The sequence below is a fragment of the Helianthus annuus genome, chromosome 11 (assembly GCF_002127325.2).
Source record: "Helianthus annuus cultivar XRQ/B chromosome 11, HanXRQr2.0-SUNRISE, whole genome shotgun sequence".
Classification (NCBI taxonomy): Eukaryota; Viridiplantae; Streptophyta; class Magnoliopsida; order Asterales; family Asteraceae; genus Helianthus; species Helianthus annuus.
Window position 1 is genome coordinate 73,560,119 of NC_035443.2, and position 26,702 is coordinate 73,586,820.

A 26,702-nucleotide genomic window follows, 5' to 3' on the forward strand; every position below is an offset into this window, starting at 1 on the left:
TCTGACCAAGGTTGCCACGTGTCCAACATAGGTCTGATACGTGGCGCGACATCGTGACACGTGTCCTTGGACGCCTTTTTTCGTCCAATCACGTGTTTTTCTCGATTTTCATGCCGGTTCTTATCGCGTATGCTCGGGTCTCGACCCTAAATGGTTCGATTTTTAATTGTGAGTCAAATAAGGGTACTTTTGTGCGGGTTGGTTCACCGATCGCAAGTTTTCTTAACTGTTAAGTTTTCTGCGCACTTGGGGTTTTGATTACGGGTTTACTTGGGATATTTTGGATTTTATTGACTAGAAGACTTGGGTTGTTACAACTATCAAGTTTATTATCCAAAAAGTTTATACGTATTTTCGTATTGAGTTAAAAATAACGTGAAAAATGAGACTATCAGTATTTTTTTATAATTGTTTTTAAACTTGATGGGGGTTTAAATAAAGTCTGAAACTAGTTTTTATATAAATGAAATTTGAGAGTTCAAATCTAGTTTTTTTTTTATATGTAAGAATGGATCATTTGAATGAATGAATATTATTTTGTTTTATTTAGAGTTATTGTTTGACCTAACCCGAATTGAAAGCCGACCTGAACATATAATCCGAAATATAGCGATATGAATTTTTTTTAGTCCTATTACTTTCCGTACCTGCAGAATTTTTGGTTAATTTTCGTGTGAGATTTACTAGATGTGGGTTGTTAAATTTTGAGACAATAGTTATTAAATTTAAGTTTGTTAAAACTTCATCGTGGAAAACGATGTCACATGTCCATTTTGCACCATGTTGATGCAAAAATACGGATATTTTGTGCCTAGTTAACGTAGGATTTTAAGAACTCTTGTGCTAGAAAAAATTATTTATAACATACTAAAATTATATTTTTGTCAATCAATACTTACAATTACTTAACTTTTGAGGATTATTATCTTAAGAACTTAAAATTATTAAAAACATACTTTTTTATAACTAAAGCTAAAAGTTATTAAAACATATTTTCAAAAACATAAAATTTTAAAATATATAAAACATAAAATGAATAGAATTTTATTATTAAAATAAGTGAAAACATTTCTTTTTTAATATTTGAAATCTTAAAAGTGCTAAACTTTTTTTTTAAAATCTCTATAATCTTAAAAATATTAAAACTTAACTTTTTCTAATTGTTTAACAAATCGAAAAGAAAATAAATTGTAAAAAACTTACATTTTTATATATATATATATATTTTAAACATTATATTCTTGAAAAAAGAATTAAAAAAAAAAACTTAAAAATATGAAAAATTAAATGAAATAAAAAAGAAATTAATTAGTTTTCCTTGTGAAAGCAAAGATTTGGATGATCATGTCCCATGTTAGTCAATGGCCATTTACGTTAAAACAAAAGTGAATGGTCATTTTAAACTGGTGTAAATCATTTTATTTTATTATATTACTGAATTATTTGCAACTTACCAAACACATAAAAGAATACAATTTATTATTTATCCTTTGAATACAGAAGCATGTTGCACACATTATTATTATTATATATATTATATAGCTGGATATGCTATTAATTATAAGCCTTGTACTCTTATTTAGTAATGTCAACTTCTGACGTTATGGTTATGATAAACGCATGCATGACGAAAATGAATTCAAAGAAAATTATTATTAGTCATTGACTCTGGTTTATAAATACAAACTTTGAAAGGCAAATACCCCCACACTTTCTGTCTTCAAACCACACCTTTTAGCTTTATATTTTTGTTCGTTAGTCAGTATAGAAAGAATCCCAGAAAAGAGATAAAAACACAAACAACTACCCTTAGATCCAATGTGCTTGGAGGGCATATCTCGTAAGTTTAAGGAGTGGCTCGGATTGAAGCATGAGAGCAATACGAAGACGGTTAAAGGGAAAGTGGTGGTGATGAAGAAGAATATGCTTGATTTTGACGACTTTGGTGCGGCGGTTTTTGATAATGTTTCTGAGTTGTTCGGGAAACATATCTCAATACAATTTATAAGTATAACTCATCCTGATCCAGGATCTTCAGGTACTTCACTACCTTTGGTTTAATATTTGTTTGTATTTAGTTATCAAATTATACCCAAACATATGATACTAGTTATTCTTTTATATAAACTAACTCATTCCTAAATGAAATCAGTTGTATATACCATATACACAATAACAAGTAAAAAAACTCATAACGTTCCAAAAAATTGCTTTAGGCTAGAAGAAAGTATTTGTTTCCGTCCAAAGGCCGATTTTCAGCTAAAATATTCACATAGACTGTCCTAAGAGCAATAGACGCTCCTAATGTACCTGAAATTCCAACAATCATTCGGTGGCAACTCACTTATACCCTAAACTACCACAAAACACATTAGTAGATGACAACAATATCCTAACCTATGGATCCCACCCTTTTACACTACTCTCTCTCCCTAGGGCACCACTCTCTCTATCTCTCTCCTAAGTCCTACCCACACACCTTTTGGTTTGGTACGTAAATATCGCCAACACACTATCCGATTTGGGGTACCCAAATAGGTGGCGGTGGTGTTACCGATTCAGGTTCCCTACCCGAAACCCTAATTGGCAATTGGTGCCACCCCAGCTTTAATTTATTTTGAATCTGATAATACTTTTATGTATTGAATATTGGGTGTAAAACCATTAGGTTCACGAGAGAATAACTGATACAATAATTAGTTTGTACGTAGTGATTATATGTGCCATATTAGAAATAATTAGCCATGTTAGAAATAATTAGCCATCTGTTGGACAGCTCTATCATGTATTATATTAATGACTGATAATCGTGTTTTATAATATGCTGTTAACTATGTGTCCGATGATATGTTAACTATGGTTAAAGACACATGGGTTTGGGATATTTGGTGTGAATTTAAATTTGATTTAATATTCTGTGTTGTGAAATACGCTGTTGCTCTAGCATTTGCTAGTAAGAATTTTTTAATAAATCAATCTGTTAAAAAAATTGTTACGAGTCATACATACATAAAATTAAACAAAACTAGGTTTTTTCAGCGTTGCGGCAAACTTGTTTTGTTATTTAGTCTGCGTTTACATGTTTTTTGAAATCACTACGAGGGCGTTGCGCACGGAATCGCTAACAAGAATAAAAAGAAAATATAGAAAAAAACACTAAAAGATAACTGAAAGAAAATCAACCAAAAAAGTTGTACGGTAATGATGTTGTTCGTATGAAACACGTGGTCAGAGATAAGGAAATGGTACATGGGTACCGGTACCGAATTTCCGAACCGAAAGATCTTAAGCAAAAATTCGGTACCGACTTTTGGCGCCTACCGGTTTTTACCTTCATATACCGGTACCGTAACCGGTATTTTCGGTATCGGTATTGCTTGGCACGGAGGTCATCTCGACCATGAAACTAAAAAAAAAAAGAAATCATTAAAAGTTGAAGAAAATCAACAAAAAAAAGTTGCACGATACCGTTGTCCGTACGATACCCGTGATCAGAGATGAGCAAATGGTACTGGGTAGCAGTACCGAATTTCCCGAATTAAAAGATTTTCAAAATCATTTCGGTACCGACTTTTGGCATTTTCTGTACCAGTCTGGTGCCGGTTTTTACCTTCATATACCGATAACGAACCAGACCGTACATGTATTTTCGATACCAATATCGGTTGACACAAAGCCTATCCAACTTAAAAAGTAAAGAAATAATTATTATTATAATATTAAAAACACTATTTATCGACTTCTATTGTTAATATATATATATATATATATATATATATATATATATATATATATATATATATATATATATATATATATAGGGAGCCGCTATACAGCCCCCTATATAGGGAGCCGCTAGAATGAAAACCACCTCGAGTTGTAAGAACCGCGAGAACTACACCCCACGGAGTCTCGTTCGCCATGATTTTTTTTTACAAGTAGATGTGTATATTATAAACACAGCCGTAAAAAATCATGGCGAACGGCGCTCCGTGGGGTGTAGTTTTTTACACCACAAGTTTGGTGAAAAAAAAAGAAAAAAGAAAAAAAATTAAAAAACACCAAACTTGTGGTGTAAAAAACTACACCCCACGGAGCGTCGTTCGCCATGATTTTTTACGGCTGTGTTTATAATACACACATCTACTTGTAAAAAAAAATCATGGCGAACGGCGCTCCGTGGGGTGTAGTTCTCGCGATTCTTACAACTCGGGGTGGTTTTCATTCTAGCAGCAGCCCTATATATATATATATATATACATATTGACTTCTATTATTAATATATATATATATATATATATATAATATAATAAAAGTATTAAAAATTATATATATTATTATAATATTAAAAACTGTATTCATTGACTTTTATAATAATTATTAATTATTAATAATTAATATTAATTAACTAATATATATAATATATAATTCGGGGGAATTCCCCGCACTACGCGGCATGAATTCAATCAATGTTGGTTCGTTTGTTACGATGCCAGCACTCGCTATAGCAAACGAATTAAGAGGAAAATATTAAGTAGTGATATGCTAAAAAAATATCGACACGTGTTTTATATCAATCTAAAACCAACAGTCGAATATTGTTAGCGATACTTTCGGCTGGAATCGGCTCAGCTTGTTAGAATACCAGCACAACACCAACACTTGTATTGTTTAGGACTACTTTAAAGGCATAGCGGGGTTTTCTAAGTAAGTAAATGTAATTTATTAGATGACAATTAAATTACATAAAAATCAAACATATTAAAAATCTATATTAATTAGTATAACTGATATAACTCAAATTAAAAAAAAAAAGGAAAATCATCATCGTTGATCAAACACTTATACTCATCTCAAATTAAACTACAATATAGTACCATGAAAAATAAAAATAATTAAATGGAAATGTGGATGCATTTGAGATGTTAAATGAAAAGTTGGGTGGTCTTGAAAATAAAGCAATTACGAGGATATGGTGGTGAGTGAAAAAAAATATTTACTTACAACTTTGATTATTCACATAAACTTGTGGTGTAAAAAACTACACCCCACGGAGCGCCGTTCGCCATGATTTTTTACGGCTGTGTTTATAATACACACATCTACTTGTAAAAAAAAAAAAAATCATGGCGAACGGCGATACGTGGGGTGTAGTTCTCGCGGTTCTTACAACTCGAGGTGGTTCTCATTCTAGCAGCCCCCTACATATATATATATATATATATATATATATATATATATATATATATATATATATATATATATATATATATATATAGGGAGCCGCTAGAATGAAAACCACCCCGAGTTGTAAGAACCGCGAGAACTACACCCCACGGGTGGGCGTTCACCATGATTTTTTTTACAACTAGATGTGTATATTATAAACACAGCCGTAAAAAAAAAAATTTAAACGCCGCGGCCGAGGGGGTAGTTTTTTACACCACAAGTTTGGTGAAAAAAAAAAAGAAAAAAGAAAAAAAAAATTAAAAACACCAAACTTGTGGTGTAAAAAACTACCCCCTCGGCCGCGGCGTTTAAAATTTTTTTTACGGCTGTGTTTATAATATACACATCTAGTTGTAAAAAAAAATTATGGTGAACGCCCACCCGTGGGGTGTAGTTCTCGCGGTTCTTACAACTCGAGGTGGTTTTCATTCTAGCAGCCCCCTATATATATATATATATATATATATATATATATATATATATATATATATATATATATATATATATATATATATATATATATATATATATATATATATATATATATATATATATATATATATATATATAGATAGATAGATAGATAGATAGATAACGGATCCTGTACATTAATCCAGAAGTGTGAGAAGTGTATTATGACACTACATATAACACTATATAACACCATATAAACACCGTATAACACTATGTAACACCATATAACACCATATAACACTATATAACAAATATAACACTATATTTTGTCTGATAGCATGTCTATCGTAGATGTATAGTGTTATATGGTGTTACATAGTGTTATATGGTGTTACATAGTGTTATACGGTGTTTATATGATGTTATATAGTGTTATATATAGTGTTATAATACACTTCTCACACTTCTGGATTAATGTACATGATCCCTACCATATATATATATATATAAAGTACGTATCATGAGAAAATTTGTTTAAATGAGAAAACAAAAAAACTAACTAAAAAAACCTAAAAAACATACCAATTTTTTTTTTACAATTTTTTATAAAAAATCGCTATTTTTTATGCATGTAAAAAAATTTTCAATATTTTTTTTGTTGTACTGCACATCTGCACTAATACGGATATAATTCACATATGTCGTACACATATAATACACATGCGCAGTACAATTTTTTTTGAATTTTTTTTATATATAAAAATAGCGATTTTTTTATAAAAGTTTGTAAAATTTTTTTTTTTTTTGGTATGTTTTTAGCTTCTTTTTAGACTTTTTTTTAATTAGTTTTCTCGTTTAGATTTAGTTTTTTTCATAATCATCTCCATATATATATATATATATATATATATATATATATATATTAGTAGAATCAGTATCAATTGTGGAGCCAATAGTCATTTCTGATGCAATGACATCACCAATAATTTTGTTTTACATTGACGTAAAGTTTTGCAGGCGGCATTTTCTTTGCTGGGACATGTGATTTTTTTTTTAAATTTTAAGAAATTTGGTTTTCGAAAAAACTTTTTGAAAGATCTAATTTCATTGTTTATAATAATCAAAAATGAAAAAGAGACCCAAAATTTCATTTTACCTTAGACTTTTAAAAATGTTGAAACGGCCTGCTTGGATATAATACAACGAACACAATATAGTCTAAACCCCTTACATCATACAACGAACACAATATACTCTATACCCCTTACATCATGTATCATATACCATTATACACAAGGTTTTATGATATATCCCATATCAAGAACTCTTGCCATATACACCAGACATACACACTAATCATATACCATCTTATACTCAATGTCCTATCCCATATAAGCATGTGTATATATAACATATAATGACATCACATAACCCAATACTTAATGTATACTTATAGCATATAAAACCCATATCTATTTAAATATGTACGTAATAATGCGCTACCAATCACATATTTGTGTTTTTATATTATATGAATTTGCATATTCACATTCATGTATGTTCATATGTATGCTAATATTCTTTACAAAAAAACTAGTAATAGTTTTTCTTATAAAACTTCTTTCTCCTCGTTCTTGGGACTTGCTTTAAGACTGTGTTATTAATATCACATAGTGATTGATAATAATAATAATAATTGTTATACAAAACTAACAAAATTTTGAGTTTGTAAAACTAACTACTAATGTACATATTTACTTTGGAATTAGCAAAGTATTAGCAAAGTAAAAGAAACTGTTCTTGGTTTTGTGTACAGAAGATAGGTTAAGAGGGAAGCTTGGAAAACCAGCAATTTTGGAGGGCTGGATTGACACAAGTGGCTCTGTCGCAGCTGAGGAATCAACATATGGAATTACCTTTGATTGGGATGAAGAGATAGGACTTCCAGGAGCATTTTTAGTAAAAAATTTTCACCCTAATGAATTTTATTTTAAAACACTCACTCTAGAAGATGTTCCTAGTCACGGTGAGGTTCATTTCGTTTGTAATTCATGGGTTTATCCAGCCGAAAAATACAATGCAGATCGCATATTCTTCGCGAACAAGGTATCGTTTAACATTTAAAAATCGGTAGTGTCATAAATCTTTTTTTTAAGTTATTTGACGACCCATATATGTTTTGATGATGATTACAGGCTTATCTTCCCGGTGAGACACCTGAATTACTACGTCCTTATCGAGAGGATGAGCTCGTAGTCTTGAGAGGAAATGGGTTGGGGTTACGTGAAGAATGGGACAGGGTTTACGACTATGATGTTTATAATGACTTGGCAAATAAGGATGACCCGCGCCCAATTCTTGGAGGGTCGTCTGAGTATCCTTACCCACGTAGGGGTAGAACTGGGAGATCAAAAACCGAATCAGGTTATTTATATTAAAACATGTTCATGTAGGACAATGCTTAGTGATTTATATTAAAACATGTTCATGTAGGACAACGCTTAGTGATGGATGCTGAATTTTTTTAGGGGGGGGGGGGGGGGAGGGGGTGGTTGAGTTGGAACAAAATCTAGAAATAAAAGAAAAAAGAAGATTCTAACAAACTATATTGTGAAGAATGTAGCCCATCTTATGCTTCCAATCTTCCGGCCAAATAAATTACTATACTAACATAAGTGTTGATTTTTATTGACCGTAGTCCATGAGGATGACTGTGAATCTATACTAAAAGATTTGTATTTTGGATTTTGACAGCTACATATGAGATCAGGCTTCCAATAACTAAGATTAGTAAGATATATGTTCCAAGAGATGAGAAGTTCCTCCACTTGAAGAGGTCTGAATTTATAGCTTATGAATTAGAAGCTGTCCTTAAATTCCTCCTCTCTGGATTTGATGCTCTATTCGACGACACCATTGACGAATTTGACTCGTTTGAAGATGTCATGAAGCTTTACAGAGGAGGACTCAAACTTGATGAAGGAAATTCATTTAATATGATACTAAAAAATACCGCTTTACATTTGTTGAAAGAACTTGGTCGATCTGATGGCGAGGGACTTTCCAAATACGTAGAACCACAAGTCATCCAAGGTACAAGTTTTACATATCTTAAATTCAATTTTCTTGCACTTTTGTTTGCTTCTTTCTTTGTGTCAATGATATATAGTACTTTCAAGGTGGTTCGTCATTCTTTTTCTTTATTTTCTCTTTTACTACTCTTACAAGTATTGCTATACTTGTTATCGGTGTATATTATCATTATTATTATTAGTTTTGTTTTGTTTTTCTCACATACACTTTCTGTTATTTGTATTTCTATACTTTATATGTAAAAATTTTTTTTATGAGTCGGGTCACAATGCTGCAACCGCACTATCTCATAGGATATAGGAAAGATTCACCCTTATCTCACCCTTTCCATACCCTGCTATGAGTATCTTTGCTAGGTACGTTTGTTTGTTTGTAGAAAAAGGAGAAAATTAGGTTTTATAGATACAAGCTACATGATATATAAACCATCACACTTTTTACTTATGTCATATACCAATCACTACAAACACATTGATTGATACGATATATTCTTGTAACCAGCTGACCCATCCGCTTGGAGCACCGATGAAGAATTCGCAAGGGAAATGTTGGCTGGAGTTAACCCTGTTTCGATTCAGCTTCTGAAAGTAAGCTATGGTTTCTTTGGAGTTACATTTTCGATTCTTGAAGAAACAGAGAACAACACTTTTATTTCTAACGCGTAAATTATGTAGGAGTTTCCTCCAACAAGCAAGCTGGATGCTCAAGTCTATGGTAGCCAACATAGTTCAATTAGACCACATCACATTGAGGAACATCTTGATGGCTTAGATGTAGATGAGGTAAAGTCTAAGTTGAGTCCTTAACCTTTTGACATGCAAATGTTTGTAGTTTAAATATAGAAAAATTTGTTAAACAGGTAGTAAAAGCCAACCGGCTTTTTATATTGGATTATCATGACTTATTGATGCCATACGTTAAGCGAATAAATGAAACTTCCAGCAAGATCTATGCCACACGAACTTTGCTCTTGTTACAAAAAGATGGAACTTTGAAACCAATAGCTATTGAGTTAAGCTTGCCTCATCCAGACGATGAAAAGCTTGGCGCCGTTAGCAAAGTATGCACACCCTCAAAACTTGGAGTTGAAGCTGAAATTTGGAAGTTGGCTAAAGCGTATGTCGTTGTGAATGATTCTGGTGTTCATCAACTTATTAGTCACTGGTAAACCTTGAGAACACCAAAATAACCTATATTGATTACAAATCCATCTATAGTTTTTATATTCCATATCCTTCTCATTTTTTTGAAATAGGTTGAACACCCATGCTGTTATTGAGCCATTTGTGATAGCAACAAATAGGCAACTAAGTGTGCTCCATCCCATCTACAAGCTTTTGCATCCTCATTTCCGTGATACAATGAACATCAATGCTTCAGCTAGGGCTATTTTGATCAGCAGTGGAGGAGTAATTGAAAAAACCTTTTTCAGTGGGAAATATTCATTGGAACTATGTTCAAAGATATACACGAAATGGGCGTTCCCTAACCAGGCTCTCCCAAAAGACCTTTTATTGAGGTAGGCGGTCCACTTACCCTCTTTCGAAACACGCTGAGTCAACTTATACATTTTTTAGAAATTTAACGATAAAAGAAAAAGCCCATAACATATAAAGGGTTGGGTTTATGTGAGCACCTTGTGTACAGCTGAGACAAAGCAGAAGCAAGATAATAAACATAGAAAGAATTCTAAATAGATATATACATAAAAGTGCTTGGTGTTAATGCCATATTTTCGAATTTACAAATTGTAACATAAATGCTTAAATTAAGTACATAAATAGTCACGTAGAGCATGTCAATAAGTGCTTTACGCATCCTAGGCTAAAAAGAAAAGAATTCGAAATTGCTAGAAGTTAGGGAAAATCTTCGATGACGAAATCGGAGACCTAAATTATGGAATTTGGGTATGGCTGGCTGCGTAACTCAAATGGTAGCCCAAGTCTGCACTTTCTCTATGTCTGGTTGGTTTCGTCTACTAACCTTTGGATCAACTCCTTATCAACACCTTATTTTAACCTGAATGTTACATGTTGATTATATTACATAATCTATTGTGTCACCCAACAATTTTTTTAAACCTAAAATATATGATCCAACTTGCATTATAAAGACAAATAATGCATTCATCCTACTTGATTAACGTAGAACTTACATGTTAAGTTACAAGAAAATCCTTTTTCATATGTAGGGGGATGGCAGTTGAGGACTCGAATTCTCCTCATGGCCTACGATTAACAATTGAAGATTACCCGTATGCTGTAGATGGGCTTGATATTTGGTCAGCCATAAAAACATGGGTTCAGGATTACTGCATGTGTTACTACAAAACTGACGCGATGGTGCAAAACGACATTGAACTCCAGTCATGGTGGAAGGAACTTCGAGAGGAGGGACATGGTGACATGAGACACGAATCATGGTGGCCTAACATGAGTTCTGTTCAAGATGTTATAGATAATTGCACAATAATAATATGGATATCTTCTGCTCTTCATGCAGCAGTGAACTTTGGACAATACCCTTTTGCAGGGTACCCCCCCAATCGTCCAACTCTAAGTCGTAGGCTTTTACCTGAACCAAACACTCCTGAGTACGATGAGCTAGCCACGAATCCTGAGAAAGCTTTTTTGAAAACAGTTGGTTCGCAGACGCAGTCACTTATTAGTGTGACTTTAATAGAGATATTATCAAGGCATACATCAGATGAGATCTACCTTGGGCAAAGAGAGTGTCCTAAGTGGACGATGGATCCGGAACCTCTAGAAGCATTCGAAATATTTGGTAATAAGCTCAAAGAAATTGAGGAAAGAATGGTGAAGAGGAACCAAGATGAGAGGTTGAAGAATAGATATGGACCAGTTAAGGTCCCATACACTCTACTGCACCCCAGTAGTGAAAAAGGACTTACTGGAAGGGGCATTCCAAACAGTGTGTCGATATGAAACTTCTTTATCTAATGTTTGTTACATATGTGTGCTTGTGTATTATTCTAATTTAGATGGATGTGATAATGTAAAATATTTGACGTTTTTTTCCCTTTTGGTTTGTAAATCTTAGTGATGAAGTTATTTTGTTGTTATCTCAATCAGTAGTCAATCTCTACATTTTATCTTGTTAATGGTTAGTAGCTGTTTTTAGATTGGCCATAACATGGACTCATGAGCTATAGTTCCACGGGACTTTGCTAACTATCGTAATATAGAGGAGAAACCATAGGGACCCCAGTTTTCCCATGATTGATTCTTTCGAGTGGTGAGCTAACCCATTAATTTAGGGGTATCCCAAATATTCTGGGCTTATTCGAGATTGCTATTAGATTGTGATTTTATCTTCACTTTTCAAGGAATTAAACTTCGACTTTAAAGAATTCAAGTACCTAATTTAACAAGAAAACTATAACATTTTGTAAAATTTAACTTATCTAAACACTAAACCCTAACAGATCTACAAACAACAGTACTACATAAACAATCACAACAATCAAAAAAATCAAAGGACAACAACACTCACCAAACACACAGGTCAACCGCTGGTCAACGGGGCAGCAATAGGGACATCGAGTAGCAGCAGGGACGCTGGCACTACAAGAAAGCGATCAATAGCGGCAACAGATGTCACCGCCAATAGTCCCAAATTGCGCCGCTAAAGGTAATAGCGGCGACATGTCGCCGGTAAAGAGTCGCCGCTAAAGGTTGGCCGCTAAAGGGTCTTGTGTCACCGCTATTGGCTGATATCGCCGCTAATGATCGTCTTCACTAATAGGTAGACTTAATAGCGGCGACATATGTCGCCGCTAAAAGCCAATTTTTTTTAATTTTTGCTGCATTTGCAGTATTTCCAGTTATAAACAAACCTGCTAATTTTCCAGTTTTACGCAACACAAACAGACTAAACAAACACAATGCTTTACATACCAAAATCGCATAAAACGTATCCGTACAATCACATCCTACAATATCCGAAAAATAACATTCTAAAATATCCGTACAATAATACTGTTGGGATTGAACCCTACAAAGGAACAATTGATTAAAGCTAAAACTGGATCAGATCAGTGGATATAAGAAGATGTTTGTATTCATTCTTTTCCCTTGGAAGTGGCCCTAACAACTGTTTGACCTCTATCTACTGTCCACATACAACAACTGCTGTTCATTCAACATCTGATGAAGATTCTAAAGACTGTTGAAGGCAAGCACTGATGTTCAATCTACTGTCATGTTTCAAGTACTGCTGATGAAGACAAAGCACTGCTAGGAAGATAACAGTGGAATGGGAAGCAGTAGTTTAAGTCTATTATCTGTTGTATTGTAATCAGTAGTTTGTAATAGGCAGTAGTTGTATTATAACAGTAGTTACAGGTTGTTAGGTGGTTAGATGTCACTTTTATGGTGAAGTCAGCAAAGATGCCACAGTGGTTTGCTCGTGCCTATAAATAGAACAGTACCCTGTATTGTTCTATTAGCTCTTTCACCACTTGTCTTCCTGTACGAACAAACACTGTGAGCTCAGGCTGAGGGTCGAGTTTGTAATACATGCATGCAATTGTAATTGAAGTTTGAAATAAATTCAATCATTCGGTTCAATGATAAACTTGTGTGTTGAAAGCATTTCTCCTGTTTGATTGTGTGTGAAAGTTTGTTTCCATTTACATTCCGCTGCAATTGTTCTTGTTCATTTTCATTATTATCAAACGAAAACACAATCATAAGAAATTCAGATCCTAACAATTGGTATCAGAGCTCGGACAGTCAAATTTGATCTAATAATTATTTTGACGTAAATAGTTTAGCACACAATCGTTGATACTTATAGTTGTTCGTTTTGTTGAAAAACAGAGTAAGGTTTAATCACGAGCAAAGTTGATTAATCAGTACCTGTAAAACAACCAGGATGACGTCACAATTACAAGATGCTAACAATAACATCGGTTCACTTTTCAAACCACCCATGTTGAAACAAAATGAATACAACATCTGGGAGAGAAGGATGGGTCACATCCTTGCTCAACAGAATACCGGATGTTGGAAGTCGGTTGTCTTTGGACCACATGTTCCAATGGTGCCGAGTGCTGAGGATCCAAAGAAATATGAACCAAAGAAAGTTGAAAATTGTACTGAACTAGATTTTCAAAAATTTGAACTGGATGCCAAGGCATTTAGCATCGTTGCATCTGCATTACCAAATGAAATTTATGCTGGACTGTTACACTGTAACAGTGCCAAGGAATTATGGGATGCACTTAAGGAACAATTTGGGAGGACTGAAGAAGTAATTGAAAATAACAGGGAAATTTGAATCAGCAGTATGAAAACTTTTGTCACATTAAGGGTGAAACATTAACACAACAGTTTGAGCGATTTAGTTGTCTCATTAGTGAGCTAAGACTTGTTAAAGTTGAATTTGCTAAGTCAACACAAAATAGCAGGTTTCTTAGATCACTGCCTGAAAAATGGGATACAATTGCTTTTGTAACCAGAAATTCTGTTGAGTTCAAAGATCTGACACTGACCCAACTTCATGGTAGACTCCTAACATATGAAAGGGAGTTAAACCAAAAAAAGAAGTTGCAAGAGTCTGGCAAAGTTGCAGATGACTACTCATTTGGTAACACAACTCTTCTGGATCAGGAAGAGTCTGGCAGCAGTAAGGATCAGAGTTATGATCATTTTATTGACATAATTGCTGGTGGTAACTTCAACTCTGATCCTCACTCATCTAATTATGCTTTCACAGCAAATGGAGAAAGCCAGAACTCTGATAATCTATGCTTTGAACTCAATGACCTTCAGCATTTTGATCCAACTGACTTAGAGGAAATGGACATTTTACACCAACTGGTTTTGTTGAGTGTTAGAACCAACAAATTTTACAAAAGGGAAGGGAGAAAATTCCCAGGGTTGCATGGGAATCTAAAGGTGGGGTTGGATAAGTCAAAAATCAAATGCTACAAGTGCAACAGGCTAGGTCATTTTGCTAGGGAATGTAGGAGTCAAACCAATTGACCTATTATCACTCACCCTAGTTCAAGACCACAAAATAACCAAAGCACTGTGCAGTATTCCCATTATACCCCTGCTGCACTGCTCATTATGCAAACCCTGGAACCCCTGTTCCTGTGCATTATGTCCAAACCACTGTCCCACAAATTCAGTATGTCCAAGCTCATGTCCCTCAGGTTCAGGTGCAACCAGTTGCACCTCAATAAGCTGGACCATCAGTGGTTCAACCAGATCAGCAAAGTTTCTTCACAAAAGGCTTTGTTGACTGGAGTAGCTTACCTGATGAGCTAGGTGATGAAAACTTTGCACTCTATGCTACTAATGATGCTTCTAATGATGATTATTGTTTCATGGCATTAGAGTCAATACAGGAAGAGCTTGTAACTGAAGAAGGATAGCTAAGTGCTGAAACAGCGGATGAAATTGCTGAAGCAGTGGTTACTACTGTTGCTGATGAAATACTGCTGGGAGAAAATTCGAAACACCTGATAGAACCACTGTCTGACCCCTGGTCTGAAGAAGAAGAGAAGAAACATGGTGAGAAGGAAGAGAAGGTGACTGATGAGAAAGAGCATGATTGTGACTATGCCATGATAGCTGCAGCTAAGGTATCATATCAGGTTCTTAACAATTTGTGTTCAGACAAATGCATCATAGCATTTGCTAACATTGAAGAAGTGAATGAAAACCTTAGGGATAGAGTGTTAAATGATGAAGTTCAATTTGAAAGGTCTTTAAAAAACTAAAAATCAAATTGGTTGAAAAAGACAAAGAAATCTGCAGTCTAAAACAAGAGCATAGCATAACCAAGGACCAACTCCAAACCATGATAGAAAAATATCAAGTTTGCAAAAAGGAGTTGGAATCCACCCAAATCACTTGTGAGAAATGGGTGGAATCCTGCAAAGGTTTTGAGATAATGCTTGAGAAACAACTTGAAAGCAATGTAAAATTTGGCATTGGGTTTAGAAAAAATGACCAAGTTGAAAACACTGCTGCAAATCAAGCTGGTTCAGTTGAAATCATTCCAACAAACAAGAATGGCCAAGAAGTTAAGATAACTGACAAACTTGGTAACAAAATCACTTTGGAAAGATCTGTGGGATCCTCAACTTTTGAGGAAATTGAGAAATACTAATTCAAACCCACATGGTCTGATGAGTGTGACATTCTTGAGAATTTTAAACCAATGGACTTAACAACCATTGATGGTGTAAAAGCTCCCAAGGCCAAAGTCATTCCTCTTAAGGACATCCCAACAGTGGTTCAAAACTCTGTTACAAAGGAGTCTGAAAAGAGGAAGAAAAGAGAAAAGATTAAAAACTTGTTTTGTGATTTTTGTGAAAAGAAAAATCATTTGACCAAAGATTGTTTTCACTTAAAAGGTTATGATCTTAACAAAACAAGTACCATTGAGCCTTCATAGAGCTGCACCATCTGTGGTAAAAACAACCATTCTACTCAGTAGTGTGTGTACTTGAAATCCTTTGAGGTAAAAAAGGAAGAGTATTTGTCAAAAACACCAATGAGTTCATCAAAATCATCTGTCAAATTCACCAAGAATCAACCACTGTTTGTGCCAGTTCAAACAACTGTTACAAAATAGCTGAACCAAACCTCTATTAAAAGAGATGTTCAGGTGGCTAATGCACCCCGTGCTAACCAATACCGAAGAGGTAAAGGTCAACCACCATACCCAAGGGTCCCACATGTTTATGAGGTTTACAAAAGACCTTCTAGACCAAGAGTGAACAGGCATCCCTTTGGGTATCAGCAGCTGATAGGGCAGGACCCCCAGCAGTGGTTAGATAAAAACAGTTACACAGCTATCCAAACCCCTGAACTAACCACTGTCCATCCACCTGAACTTAACACAGACACTGTTGAGACCCTATCCAAAGCCTTATTGGCTTTGGAGACCCTCATGAACTAATCTTTTACTTGATGTGCATGGAGCTTCTGCATGCTTAGATAGTCTTTGGTATGTAGATAGTGGAGGCTCCAGGCACATGACTGGATGTAGAGCCCTACTCAAAGATTTCAAAATTCATGGAGGGGGTGATATATCCTTTGGTAATAATAGTAAAGGGAAGGTTCTGGGGTCTGGTACAGTTCAATCTGGTAATGTTAAGTTTGAAAATGTCAATCTAATAGACAATCTAAAATTCAACCCTGTTAGTGTCTCACAAATGAGTGATAAGGGCTATGGCTCATTCTTCACTAAGGATTGTTGTAGGATTGTTGGACCAGAAATGGTTAAAAAGATTGAAGAAATAATTAAAAAATGGAAAAACCCAACTTGTTGCTCAAAGGAGTGGCAATGTCTATGTAGTTGATTTGTCTAAAAAGTGCCATAGGACTGATGCCTGTCTGTTCTCAGCTGCCTCTAACAAAGAGACAGAATTATGGCACATGAGATTGGGGCACACAAATCTCAAGACAATCACTGCTTTGTCAAAACAGTGGTTAGTAAGAGGTCTTCCTCAAAAACTGTACACCTGTCCTGAGCATTGTGTTTCCTGCTTAAAAGGAAAACAACATAAAAGCTCATACAAGTCCATTGAAGAGTCCAAAACAACCAAGTGTTTGCAAATGCTGCATATGGATCTGTTTGGCCTAGTTAAAGTCACGAGTCTTAAAAAGAAAAGATATTGTTTGGTGATTGTAGATGACTTTTCTAGGTTTACATGGACTTATTTCTTACATTCCAAAGATGAGACTGCAGGCATTCTATAAGACTTTGTGAAACAGGTTGAAAATCAGTTTGACTTACCAGTAAAAGTATTCAGGAGTGACAAAGGCACAACGTTCAGAAATAGGGAGTTAGATGAGTTTTGTATGTCAAAAGGAATTGTAAGGCAGTACAACATTCGAAGGACACCAGAGCAAAATGGGGTTGATAAGAGAAAGAACAGGACATTGATTGAGGCTGCCAGAACCATGCTTGCTGATTCAGGTTTGCCATTAACTTTCTGGGCAGAGGCAGTAAACATTGCTTGCTATGTCCAAAACTGAGTTTTAATCAACCCCAGGCATCAAAAGACTGCCTATGAACTACTATATAAAATCACACCACTGATTTCATACTTTAAAGTATTTGGTTGCCCATGCTTTATTTTGAATTTCAAAGACACAATTTCAAAATTTGCTGCCAAAGTAGACAGTGGATATCATTTGGAATACTCAACCACTGCTAAGGCCTACAAAGTGTTTAACACAAGGACCAAAACAGTGGAAGAGACCTTGAATGTAAAGTTCAATGAACTTTCTTCAATGAAAATCCCTGCAAATCCTGCAGAATTGTTTGATCTTGATAAATTTACTTTTGAAAATGTTGCTGTCAAGACTAACAGTGCAGGTCCATCACAAAGTTTACCATTAGACTATGGATATGAAGTCATCATTCCACAACAAAAGTCTGCATCAACTGGAAGAGCAGCAAATGTTCAAAACAGCTGTCAAAGCTCAACCACTGCTACCTCAACAGTTGTTGACCAAAGTAGTCCATTAACCCCTGCTTCCACATCATCAAACACTGTTGATAGTTCTAAAAGTCAACATGTTACCACACCACTTCCACCTATTCCTCCACCTCCATTTGAAGCCACTACTGGATCACCAAAGTCACTAGCAATGGTTAGCTCAGATGATTCACATCTGCAGCCTTCACCATTAAATGCCATTTTCCCATACAAAGGAGATCTTATCTTCTTGAAGTCTCATTCACCAGACCAAATCATTGGCAACATCAGTGAAGGGGTGCTCACAAGAAGTCAATCCCAAAACATCTGTCTTTTTGCTGGTTTTCTATCTCTTCATCAGCCAGTCAAGTACCAAGAGGCACTGAAAGACAACAGCTGGGTAGAGGCCATGCAAGAAGAGCTCCAACAGTTCAGAAGCTAACAAGTATGGGAGCTTGTACCACTGCCAGAGGGTGTAAGTCCTATTGGCACAAAGTGGGTCTTCAAAAATAAAACTGATGAAAGGGGCATTGTTGTCAAGAATAAAGCAAGGCTAGTGGTTCAAGGTTTCAGACAGGAAGAGGGCATTGACTATGATGAAACTTTTGCCCCTGTAGCAAGATTGGAAGCTATCAGACTGTTCCTGGCCTTTGCTGTTAACCACAACATCAAGGTGTTTCAAATGGACATTAAATGTGCATTCCTCTATGGTAAGATTCAAGAAGAGGTATATGTTTGTCAACCACCTGGTTTTGAGGATCCATTTAATCCAAATCATGTCTACAAGCTAAATAAAGCTTTGTATGGCTTGAAACAAGCACCTAGAGCCTGGTATGAAACTCTTTCCACTTTTCTTCTCTCTATTGGTTTCACAAGAGGTAAAATAGATAAAACATTGTTTATAAAATGGAGAGGGAAAGCCTTGATGATTGTCCAGATTTATGTGGATGACATCATTTTTGAAAGTACATGTTCTAAATGTGCGAAGAGTTTAGACAGCTCATGACAGCTGAGTTTGAAATGAGTGCAATGGGTGAACTCCAGTGCTTTCTTGGTCTCCAAGTAAGGCAACTGCAAAATGGCACTTTCATCCATCAAGGAAAATATGCCAAAGAACTTTTAAAGAAATTTGAGATGGATGATTGCAAGCCATGTAGTACACCCATTGCAATGTCACACCCCGATTTCCACACGTTTCACCGGTGGGCCCGGTGGGGGACTATCGTGACGTAGTTGGTAACATTACAGTCAAACAACACAATATTTAAATGCACAGCGGAAGCAAAAGATAGATATATTTCAACTTTAATAAATTGTAATATCAAGTATCACAATAGTTGAAATTAATCCACAGGGGATCCAAAAATAAATAGGAAACATGTTCAACAGTTTGACATCCAAGCTTGCGGGACTTATTGAGGATGCTAGGAGAAAGCCAGCCTAGTTCGCTTAGTACCTGCACTTAACCTTTTTGGGAAAATACGTCAGTTTACACTGGTAAATACATTCAACCGACACTTTTGAAAAAGGTTTAATAAAATTGATTTGGATGCATGTGGCACAAACATTATATTTATTCATTTATGCATCAACGGGTGTACGCCTACACCCCGTGCTCAAGTCGTGGCCATCTCGTAAGATGATGCCAAGGATATCTGGGACATGGTCATTAACCCCCCAAAGGCTTTAAGCAAACAAAACATCTTAAAACAAAGCATATCAATAATTTAACCTCTAATCGATTAAAAATTCAATGTTGGACCAAGCGGTATTTTATATACCGTACCCCAAGCCCGTATAGGGAAATAAGTTAAAAGTATTTACCTTTGCAAGTATCAATTCACAAATAGCAAGTGCGGGTAGCTTTTACCGGGTCTCCTATTCTGGAACGAAGGTTTATAATAACCTATTAGAATCCTAACGGGTCTTTGATTAAGCTTAAACTTAGACCGGTTAGTTTTAACGAAAGATACGGTTCAAACGCACGATTAAGCGAAGACCGGAATAGAATGTGATTTAGACCCGAAAATTTTGAAGACTTGTATGATATGGGTAATCCAACCACATTCTGGATTTTGAGATAAAAACGACAAGGTTTGACCCGTTTCGGCTAATTTATATAAACTAGTTACATAAACCGAACCGAACGCGTAAATGGCGTAACGGGTAATCGTAAGAGTCTTATACAGGTTTCCTAAGTCAATATGCTCTAAATATGTTGTGATATCAGTAGGATACCTTCCATTATGCCCATAACGAGTTTAATCCCAATATACGCCCCGTAGGGGTATTTTGGTCATTTTAAAGATTATAAAAGAGATTATTTATACTTCTGATGTTTGGGTCTGAAGTAATCAGTAAAACCACTTATTTTATCAAGTTACATCAGTAGGTAATAAGTCTTTATGACAAAAATGGTTTTAAACCCAAACTATGCGTTTAATACGCGTATAAAGTCGTTTTAAGCGATTTCCGGGTTATATAAGAAATCTGAGTTTTCTGATCAGGTTATATAGTTTAAAATACTTTATTTATTATTTAAAATCAGTAGCAATTGGATTGGCGTCAAAATAATATGTAGAACTCGTTTTATGTCCGAAAAGGGTATATTCGGTATTTACCGGATCAAGGTCATAACCTTAGGTTATGAGCAGGTTAAAAATAATTAAAAATCTTTAAAAATCTCAAAATATTATATTACATCAGTGTGTAAAAGGTTTGGTGTCGAAATTTGGGTTTAGATAGGCTTTATGCTAAGTGCGCCGTTTAATTAACAAAAGTTTTCTTAATTGCGCTATTTAGCATAACTCCTATTCTAGACCTCTAATTGACATGAACTTTTAGGGACATGTTTAGAAATCAGTAACTAAGGTTATTGTCCTTTCACATGTCCAAAATTTTCGTTTTAAGGTCATAAGGGCATTATGGTCAACATTTAAGCATTTAACGGAAATGTGCAAATGACTCGGACAAACATCGAACCAGCCACAGAGGGTTATACCATCATGTAACCTGGTCCTAAGGGAGTCCTAAGGCATTTCTAAATCATACTAAATCGGGTCAGAACTGTAGTCAAAGCAAAAGTCAAAGTTTTTGCGACTTTCGGTTTCGAACCGGGTCAAAATAGTAAATGGTCGGATCAAACAAGCTTAGACCAGTTCTTAAACTTGTTATCAAGTTATATGAGTGATAAAACAGGCTACATGCCATCTACATTGTTAATTATGCGTTAAATCGAAAATTAGCATTCTGTTGACTTTTTCTAAGCAACTTTGACCCGACATTTGAACTAGTTAGAGTGGGAATCAGAGGGTGCCCTTTTAAGGGTTTAATGCCCACATAATTACCAACATATAAATACCTTTGATTCGACTAATCACTAGACCATTTGTGATTAATTGTTAAGTCAACCGTTAATTACGACGGTTTGACTTTTAAGCTAAAACTAAGCAAAAACTTAACTAAGAAGGGTTAAGCGCACTTACTGAAGTCTAGTGAACGACCAGAGATGCTTAGAGAAAGCTCTTGAGCTCCAGAGATGATCAGGAATGCAGATTGAAGGTGTGGTTACAAAGGTTGCACACAATGGCCTTATATAGTGTTCTTAGATGCATAAGATCATGACAACTAAGCCTACAATGGATCCCAGATCATCAACAAGTGTCCCTAGAGCCTAGGAGTCGTTTAGGGGTCGCCCATGCTGAGAAATAATGGCTTAAGTCGGCTAAAACACCAAACAGTGCTGCTGCCAACGTTTTCTGCATCTAGGCGTCTGACGCGGCCCGCGTAAGATCTTAACAAGGCTTACGCGGCCCGCCTTAATCTCACTGATAGAAATCAAATCTTCACACTATTGACGCGGCCCGCGTAAGCCCTTGCTATATCTTACGCGGCCCGCCTGAGACCTTCTGTAAGATTTTTCAAATCTTTTTCAATTATTGCAGTTGGCTCTTGGTTTTACGGAGGGGTAACTTTGCCTTTTGGGCCTCTCTTATTTACGTAATAGGGCCTCGTGACTTTTACCCGTCTTGTTAAGTCCTCGGTTACTTTATTACTACCCGAAAAGTCTTAACTTTCAACGTTGACGCTTTCAACCCCTCATGTACGAATTCGATCATAACTTTCTCATTTGATAAGGAAACTTTATGAAATTTATATTGTGCATTCTAGTGAGCATAATTTACCATTACAAAGCCTTGGGTTTGCTAAAGGGTCACTCAGAGGTATAACTTAAACATGTTGACACATTTAACCCCTGTAGTTTGTAATTCCTCACTTTCTTCCATATTTAGTTCCGTATGATCCATGATTCATTCGTTTGAAGGTACGAGCATCAGGCAGGGTTACTGTAAAGTATATTTATCCCTTGTTGACATTTTGAACCCTTGAATTCACATACTTTCTATGTTTGTCAACTTTAGTCCCTCTGTAGTATTCTTTAACACGTTCAAGCTTATGCCACGTGTCAATACTTTATAGGACGTAAATTTTCGAGGTGTTACATCCTCACCCCCTTAAAAGAAATCTCGACCTCAAAATTTACTGAAACAAATGAGGGTACTTTTCTTTCATCGTGGACTCTACCTCCCACGTGTACTCGGAACCTCTACGGGCATCCCATTTAACCTTTACTATCGGTATATACTTCCTTCGAAGCTTTTTAACCTGTCGATCCTGGATCGACACAGGTTTTTCAATAAACTTCAAGCTCTCGTCTATGTGCACATCTGTATGCGGTATGTCTAGTGATTCATCAGTGAAACACTTCTTCAGATTACAGATGTGAAAAACATTGTGAATACTACTGAGCTCTTCAGGTAAGTTTAACTTATAGGCAACCGATCCGACACGTTCGATGATTTCGAAGGGTCCTATGTATCTCGGGCTTAACTTGCCTTTCTTACCAAATCGCATCACTCCCTTCCAGGGTGATACTTTAAGCAATACCTTGTCACCTACCTCGAAGTTAAAAGGTTACGCTTCAAATCTGCATAGCTTTTCTGCCGATCACGGGCAGCTTTTAGACGGTCACGAATCTGGACAATCTTGTCCGTTGTTTCAAAGATTATTTCAGGTCCTGTTAACTGGACATCTCCCACTTCCGCTCAACAGACGGGCGTTCTGCACTTTCTACCATACAAGGCTTCGAAAGGAGCAGCTTTAATGCTCGTATGGTAGCTATTGTTATACGAGAACTCGATTAGTGGTAGGTGGTTATCCCAACTACCACCTAAGCCGATCACACATGCACGAAGAATGTCTTCCAAGGTTTGGATAGTACGCTCACTCTGTCCGTCCGTCTGAGGATGGTAAGCCGTACTGAAGTTTAAGCGCATGCCCAAAGATTGTTGGAAACTTTTCCAAAAATGTGACGTGTATCTAGTATCTCTGTCAGAGATAATAGACACAGGCACGCCATGTAGAGATACAATCTTATCTACGTACAATTGGGCTAACATGTCGGAGCTATAAGTCTCCTTAATGGGCAGGAAATGTGCTGATTTAGTCAGTCTATCTACGATCACCCATATAGTGTCATTTCCTTTCCTTGTCCTTGGCAATTTGGTGATGAAATCCATCGTCACCATTTCCCACTTCCACTCGGGAAGTTCAGGCTGTTGCAGCAAACCTGACGGCTTCTGATGTTCAGCTTTGAGTTGCGCACATGTCAAACATTTAGCTACATAGGTAGCTATAGACTTCTTCAAGCCTATCCACCAAACGTTTGCCTTCAAATCCTGGTACATCTTGTCAGCTCCAGGATGAACAGAGTATTTGGAACTGTGGGCTTCCTGGAGGATAACTTCTCGTAGTCCTCCATAAACTGGAACCCATATTCGTCCATTTAACCTTAAAATTCCGTCCTTGCCACAGGATAACTGTTCTTCAGTTACTCCTAGCTTTTCATTAGGGTAGTTAGCTTCCAGCACAGCTTCCTTCTGCGCAGCTAATAGCCTTTCATCCAAACTTTCTTTATCTCGATGCTCTTGGCATTGATTCTTATAGGCTTCACCTTTTCCTTTCGACTCAAGGCATCGGCGACTACATTCACCTTGCCAGGATGGTATCTTATTTCACAATCGTAATCGTTCAAAGTCTCCATCCATCGTTGCTGCCTCATGTTCAAATCCTTCTGGTTAAACAGATGCTGGAGGCTCTTGTGATCAGAATAGATCACACATTTGATGCCATATAAATAGTGCCTCCATAGCTTCAGTGCGAATACAACGGCACCCAACTCCAAGTCATGGGTGGTGTAATTCTTTTCATGCACCTTTAACTGACTTGAAGCATACGCAATAACCTTGCCTTTCTGCATAAGCACACATCCCATCCCGGTGTGTGATGCATCACAGTATACCACAAACTCTTCTATTCCATCAGGCAATGTCAACACGGGTGCATTGCTCAGCTTCTGTTTAAGGATATCAAAGGCCTCTTGCTGCTTAGGGCCCCAGTTAAACTTAATATTCTTTCTAGTCAAAGAAGTTAGGGGTGCAGCAATCCTTGAAAAATTTTCAATAAAGCGCCTGTAATATCCTGCCATTCCCAAGAAGCTGCGAATTTCTGTGGGCGTTTTCGGCTCTTGCCAATTCATGACAGCTTCCACCTTAGCGGGATCCACTTGAATACCACGCTCACTAACCATATGTCCAAGGAATTGGACTTCTCGAAGCCAGAATTCACATTTAGAAAACTTGGCGTAAAGCTTCTCCTGTTGAAGTAGTGAAAGAATACATCGAATATGCTTTTCATGATCAGCTTGGTTCTTTGAGTAGATGAGGATATCGTCAATGAAGTCGATAACAAATTTGTCCAAGTATGGCTTGCAGACATGGTTCATGAGATCCATGAATACCGCTGGTGCATTTGTGAGCCCAAAAGGCATCACTAGGAACTCGTAATGACCATAACGAGTCCTAAATGCAGTCTTGTGTACATCTTCATCTCTAACCTTCAATTGTTGATAACCTGATCTCAGATCGATCTTAGAGAAGTAGCTTGCCCCTTGAAGTTGATCGAACAGATCGTCGATCCTGGGCAATGGATACCAATTCTTGATAGTAACCTTGTTAAGCTCACAGCAGTCGATGCACAGACGCATCGATCCATCCTTCTTTTGACAAATAAGATTGGTGCTCCCCAAGGAGACGAACTAGGTCTAATAAAACCTTTGGCTAGCAATTCATCCAGTTGTGTTCTCAATTCCTTCATCTCTGTTGGTGCCAATCTGTAGGGTGCTCTTGCAACAGGTGCTGCTCCAGGAATAATGTCGATTCTGAATTCTACTTGTCTATCTGGTGATAAACCAGGTAGTTCTTCAGGAAAAACTTCAGGGTATTCAGAAATAACGGGGATATTGTCACACCCCAACCGATGGCGGAAACATCGGGATGAAATGAAAATGAGATTGCAAGAGACTTCATAACACTATTTGTGACAATAATTAAATAATGGATTTCATTTCATTTCTAAAAGTCGATTACAAAGGCTAAAATCAAATACAACAAACAAGTACATTAACTAAAGACGTCTAAGTGTGTATCTAAGCATCATCACTACTTCAATTTCAAAGCGTCGTCATCCTGAACCTGTAACATGTTTAAAATAAAGTTAAATGCAAAAGCAAAGGCGAGTATACAAGTTTGATACATACATAGCATAAAAAGATAAGTTTAAACAATTCCTCATAGCTAGCATGTGATTCCAGATAAACATTAAAGTCGGCATGTGTCTAACATATCAAACCAATGATGAAACACAATATGCTCATGACATAACCACAAGTCTACGGGCGGTGCGTTAATCCTATAGCGCTATATATGTCACGGATAGGCTCGTACGAAGTTAGTGATAAGTCTAACACAAGATGTCCTCAACCCAAGTTTAAGGTATCAAGCAATCACGTATACAAGCATGTTATAGGAATGTTTGTGTAATTAAGTAAAATGTTCATGTGTAAGTTTTGGTCAGTAAACATGTTACACCCCAAAAAGTGGTAAATGTAAGAGGGGAATTCAAGTATACTCACATTATTGCGAAGAGTTAATCCACGAGAATGCACCACACGAAAAGGAACGGTTTATATCTAATTAATAATCGCAATGCAAAATGATTAAATAGTTTTAAATAGATGATTAATATGTCAAAAATCATAGAATTGCTATTTTAATAGTTTTAAATGTTTGATAATGCTAAATGATTAAATAAGTGCATTAAGCTCATCTAAAAAACTATATAGATTCAATTTAAATATTCATCCCCAATTTTATTTTAAAATAATAATTTTGTAATGGGATTTATTTGTCTAAATAATTCCACCAATTCTTTACTTATATAATCATTAAAAAATATAGAAAATCCATAATAACTTTATAACCATCATATAAAGTGTAAAATCAGTAAGATTATTTAACAAAATTATTTATGATAAACTTGTATATATTTTTAAAGGATTAAAATATATAAACACGAGTGATGCAAATTAGATCTAAGAATT

General features: G+C 36.0%; 1 protein-coding gene across 2 annotated transcripts; it reads left to right on the forward strand.

Moving 5' to 3' along the window:
- Positions 1-1,724: 1,724 nt before the first annotated feature.
- On the forward strand, positions 1,725-11,824 carry LOC110890467 (probable linoleate 9S-lipoxygenase 5). 2 transcript variants are annotated; one of them, XM_022138078.2, is made up of 9 exons: positions 1,725-2,038; positions 7,460-7,749; positions 7,839-8,067; positions 8,398-8,736; positions 9,238-9,323; positions 9,411-9,518; positions 9,596-9,900; positions 9,992-10,255; positions 10,928-11,824. In XM_022138078.2, exons 1-9 carry the CDS (start codon positions 1,819-1,821, stop codon positions 11,679-11,681), a joined length of 2,595 nt encoding a protein of 864 aa, XP_021993770.1. In that variant the 5' UTR covers positions 1,725-1,818; the 3' UTR covers positions 11,682-11,824. The 2 variants fall into 2 exon arrangements, with proteins under 2 accessions (XP_021993770.1, XP_021993771.1); XM_022138079.2 differs by having other exon boundaries at positions 7,463-7,749.
- Positions 11,825-26,702: the final 14,878 nt, after the last annotated feature.

What these genes read in the sequence shown, in the direction of transcription:
- LOC110890467 (XM_022138078.2), top strand. Translation starts at nt 1,819, where the DNA reads ATGTGCTTGGAGGGCATATCTCGTAAGTTTAAGGAGTGGCTCGGATTG. An exon ending in ATGGCTTAGATGTAGATGAG is followed by an intron (nt 9,519 to 9,595) that starts GTAAAGTCTAAG and finishes TTTGTTAAACAG; the next exon opens with GTAGTAAAAGCCAACCGGCT. An exon ending in CATCAACTTATTAGTCACTG is followed by an intron (nt 9,901 to 9,991) that starts GTAAACCTTGAG and finishes TTTTTGAAATAG; the next exon opens with GTTGAACACCCATGCTGTTA.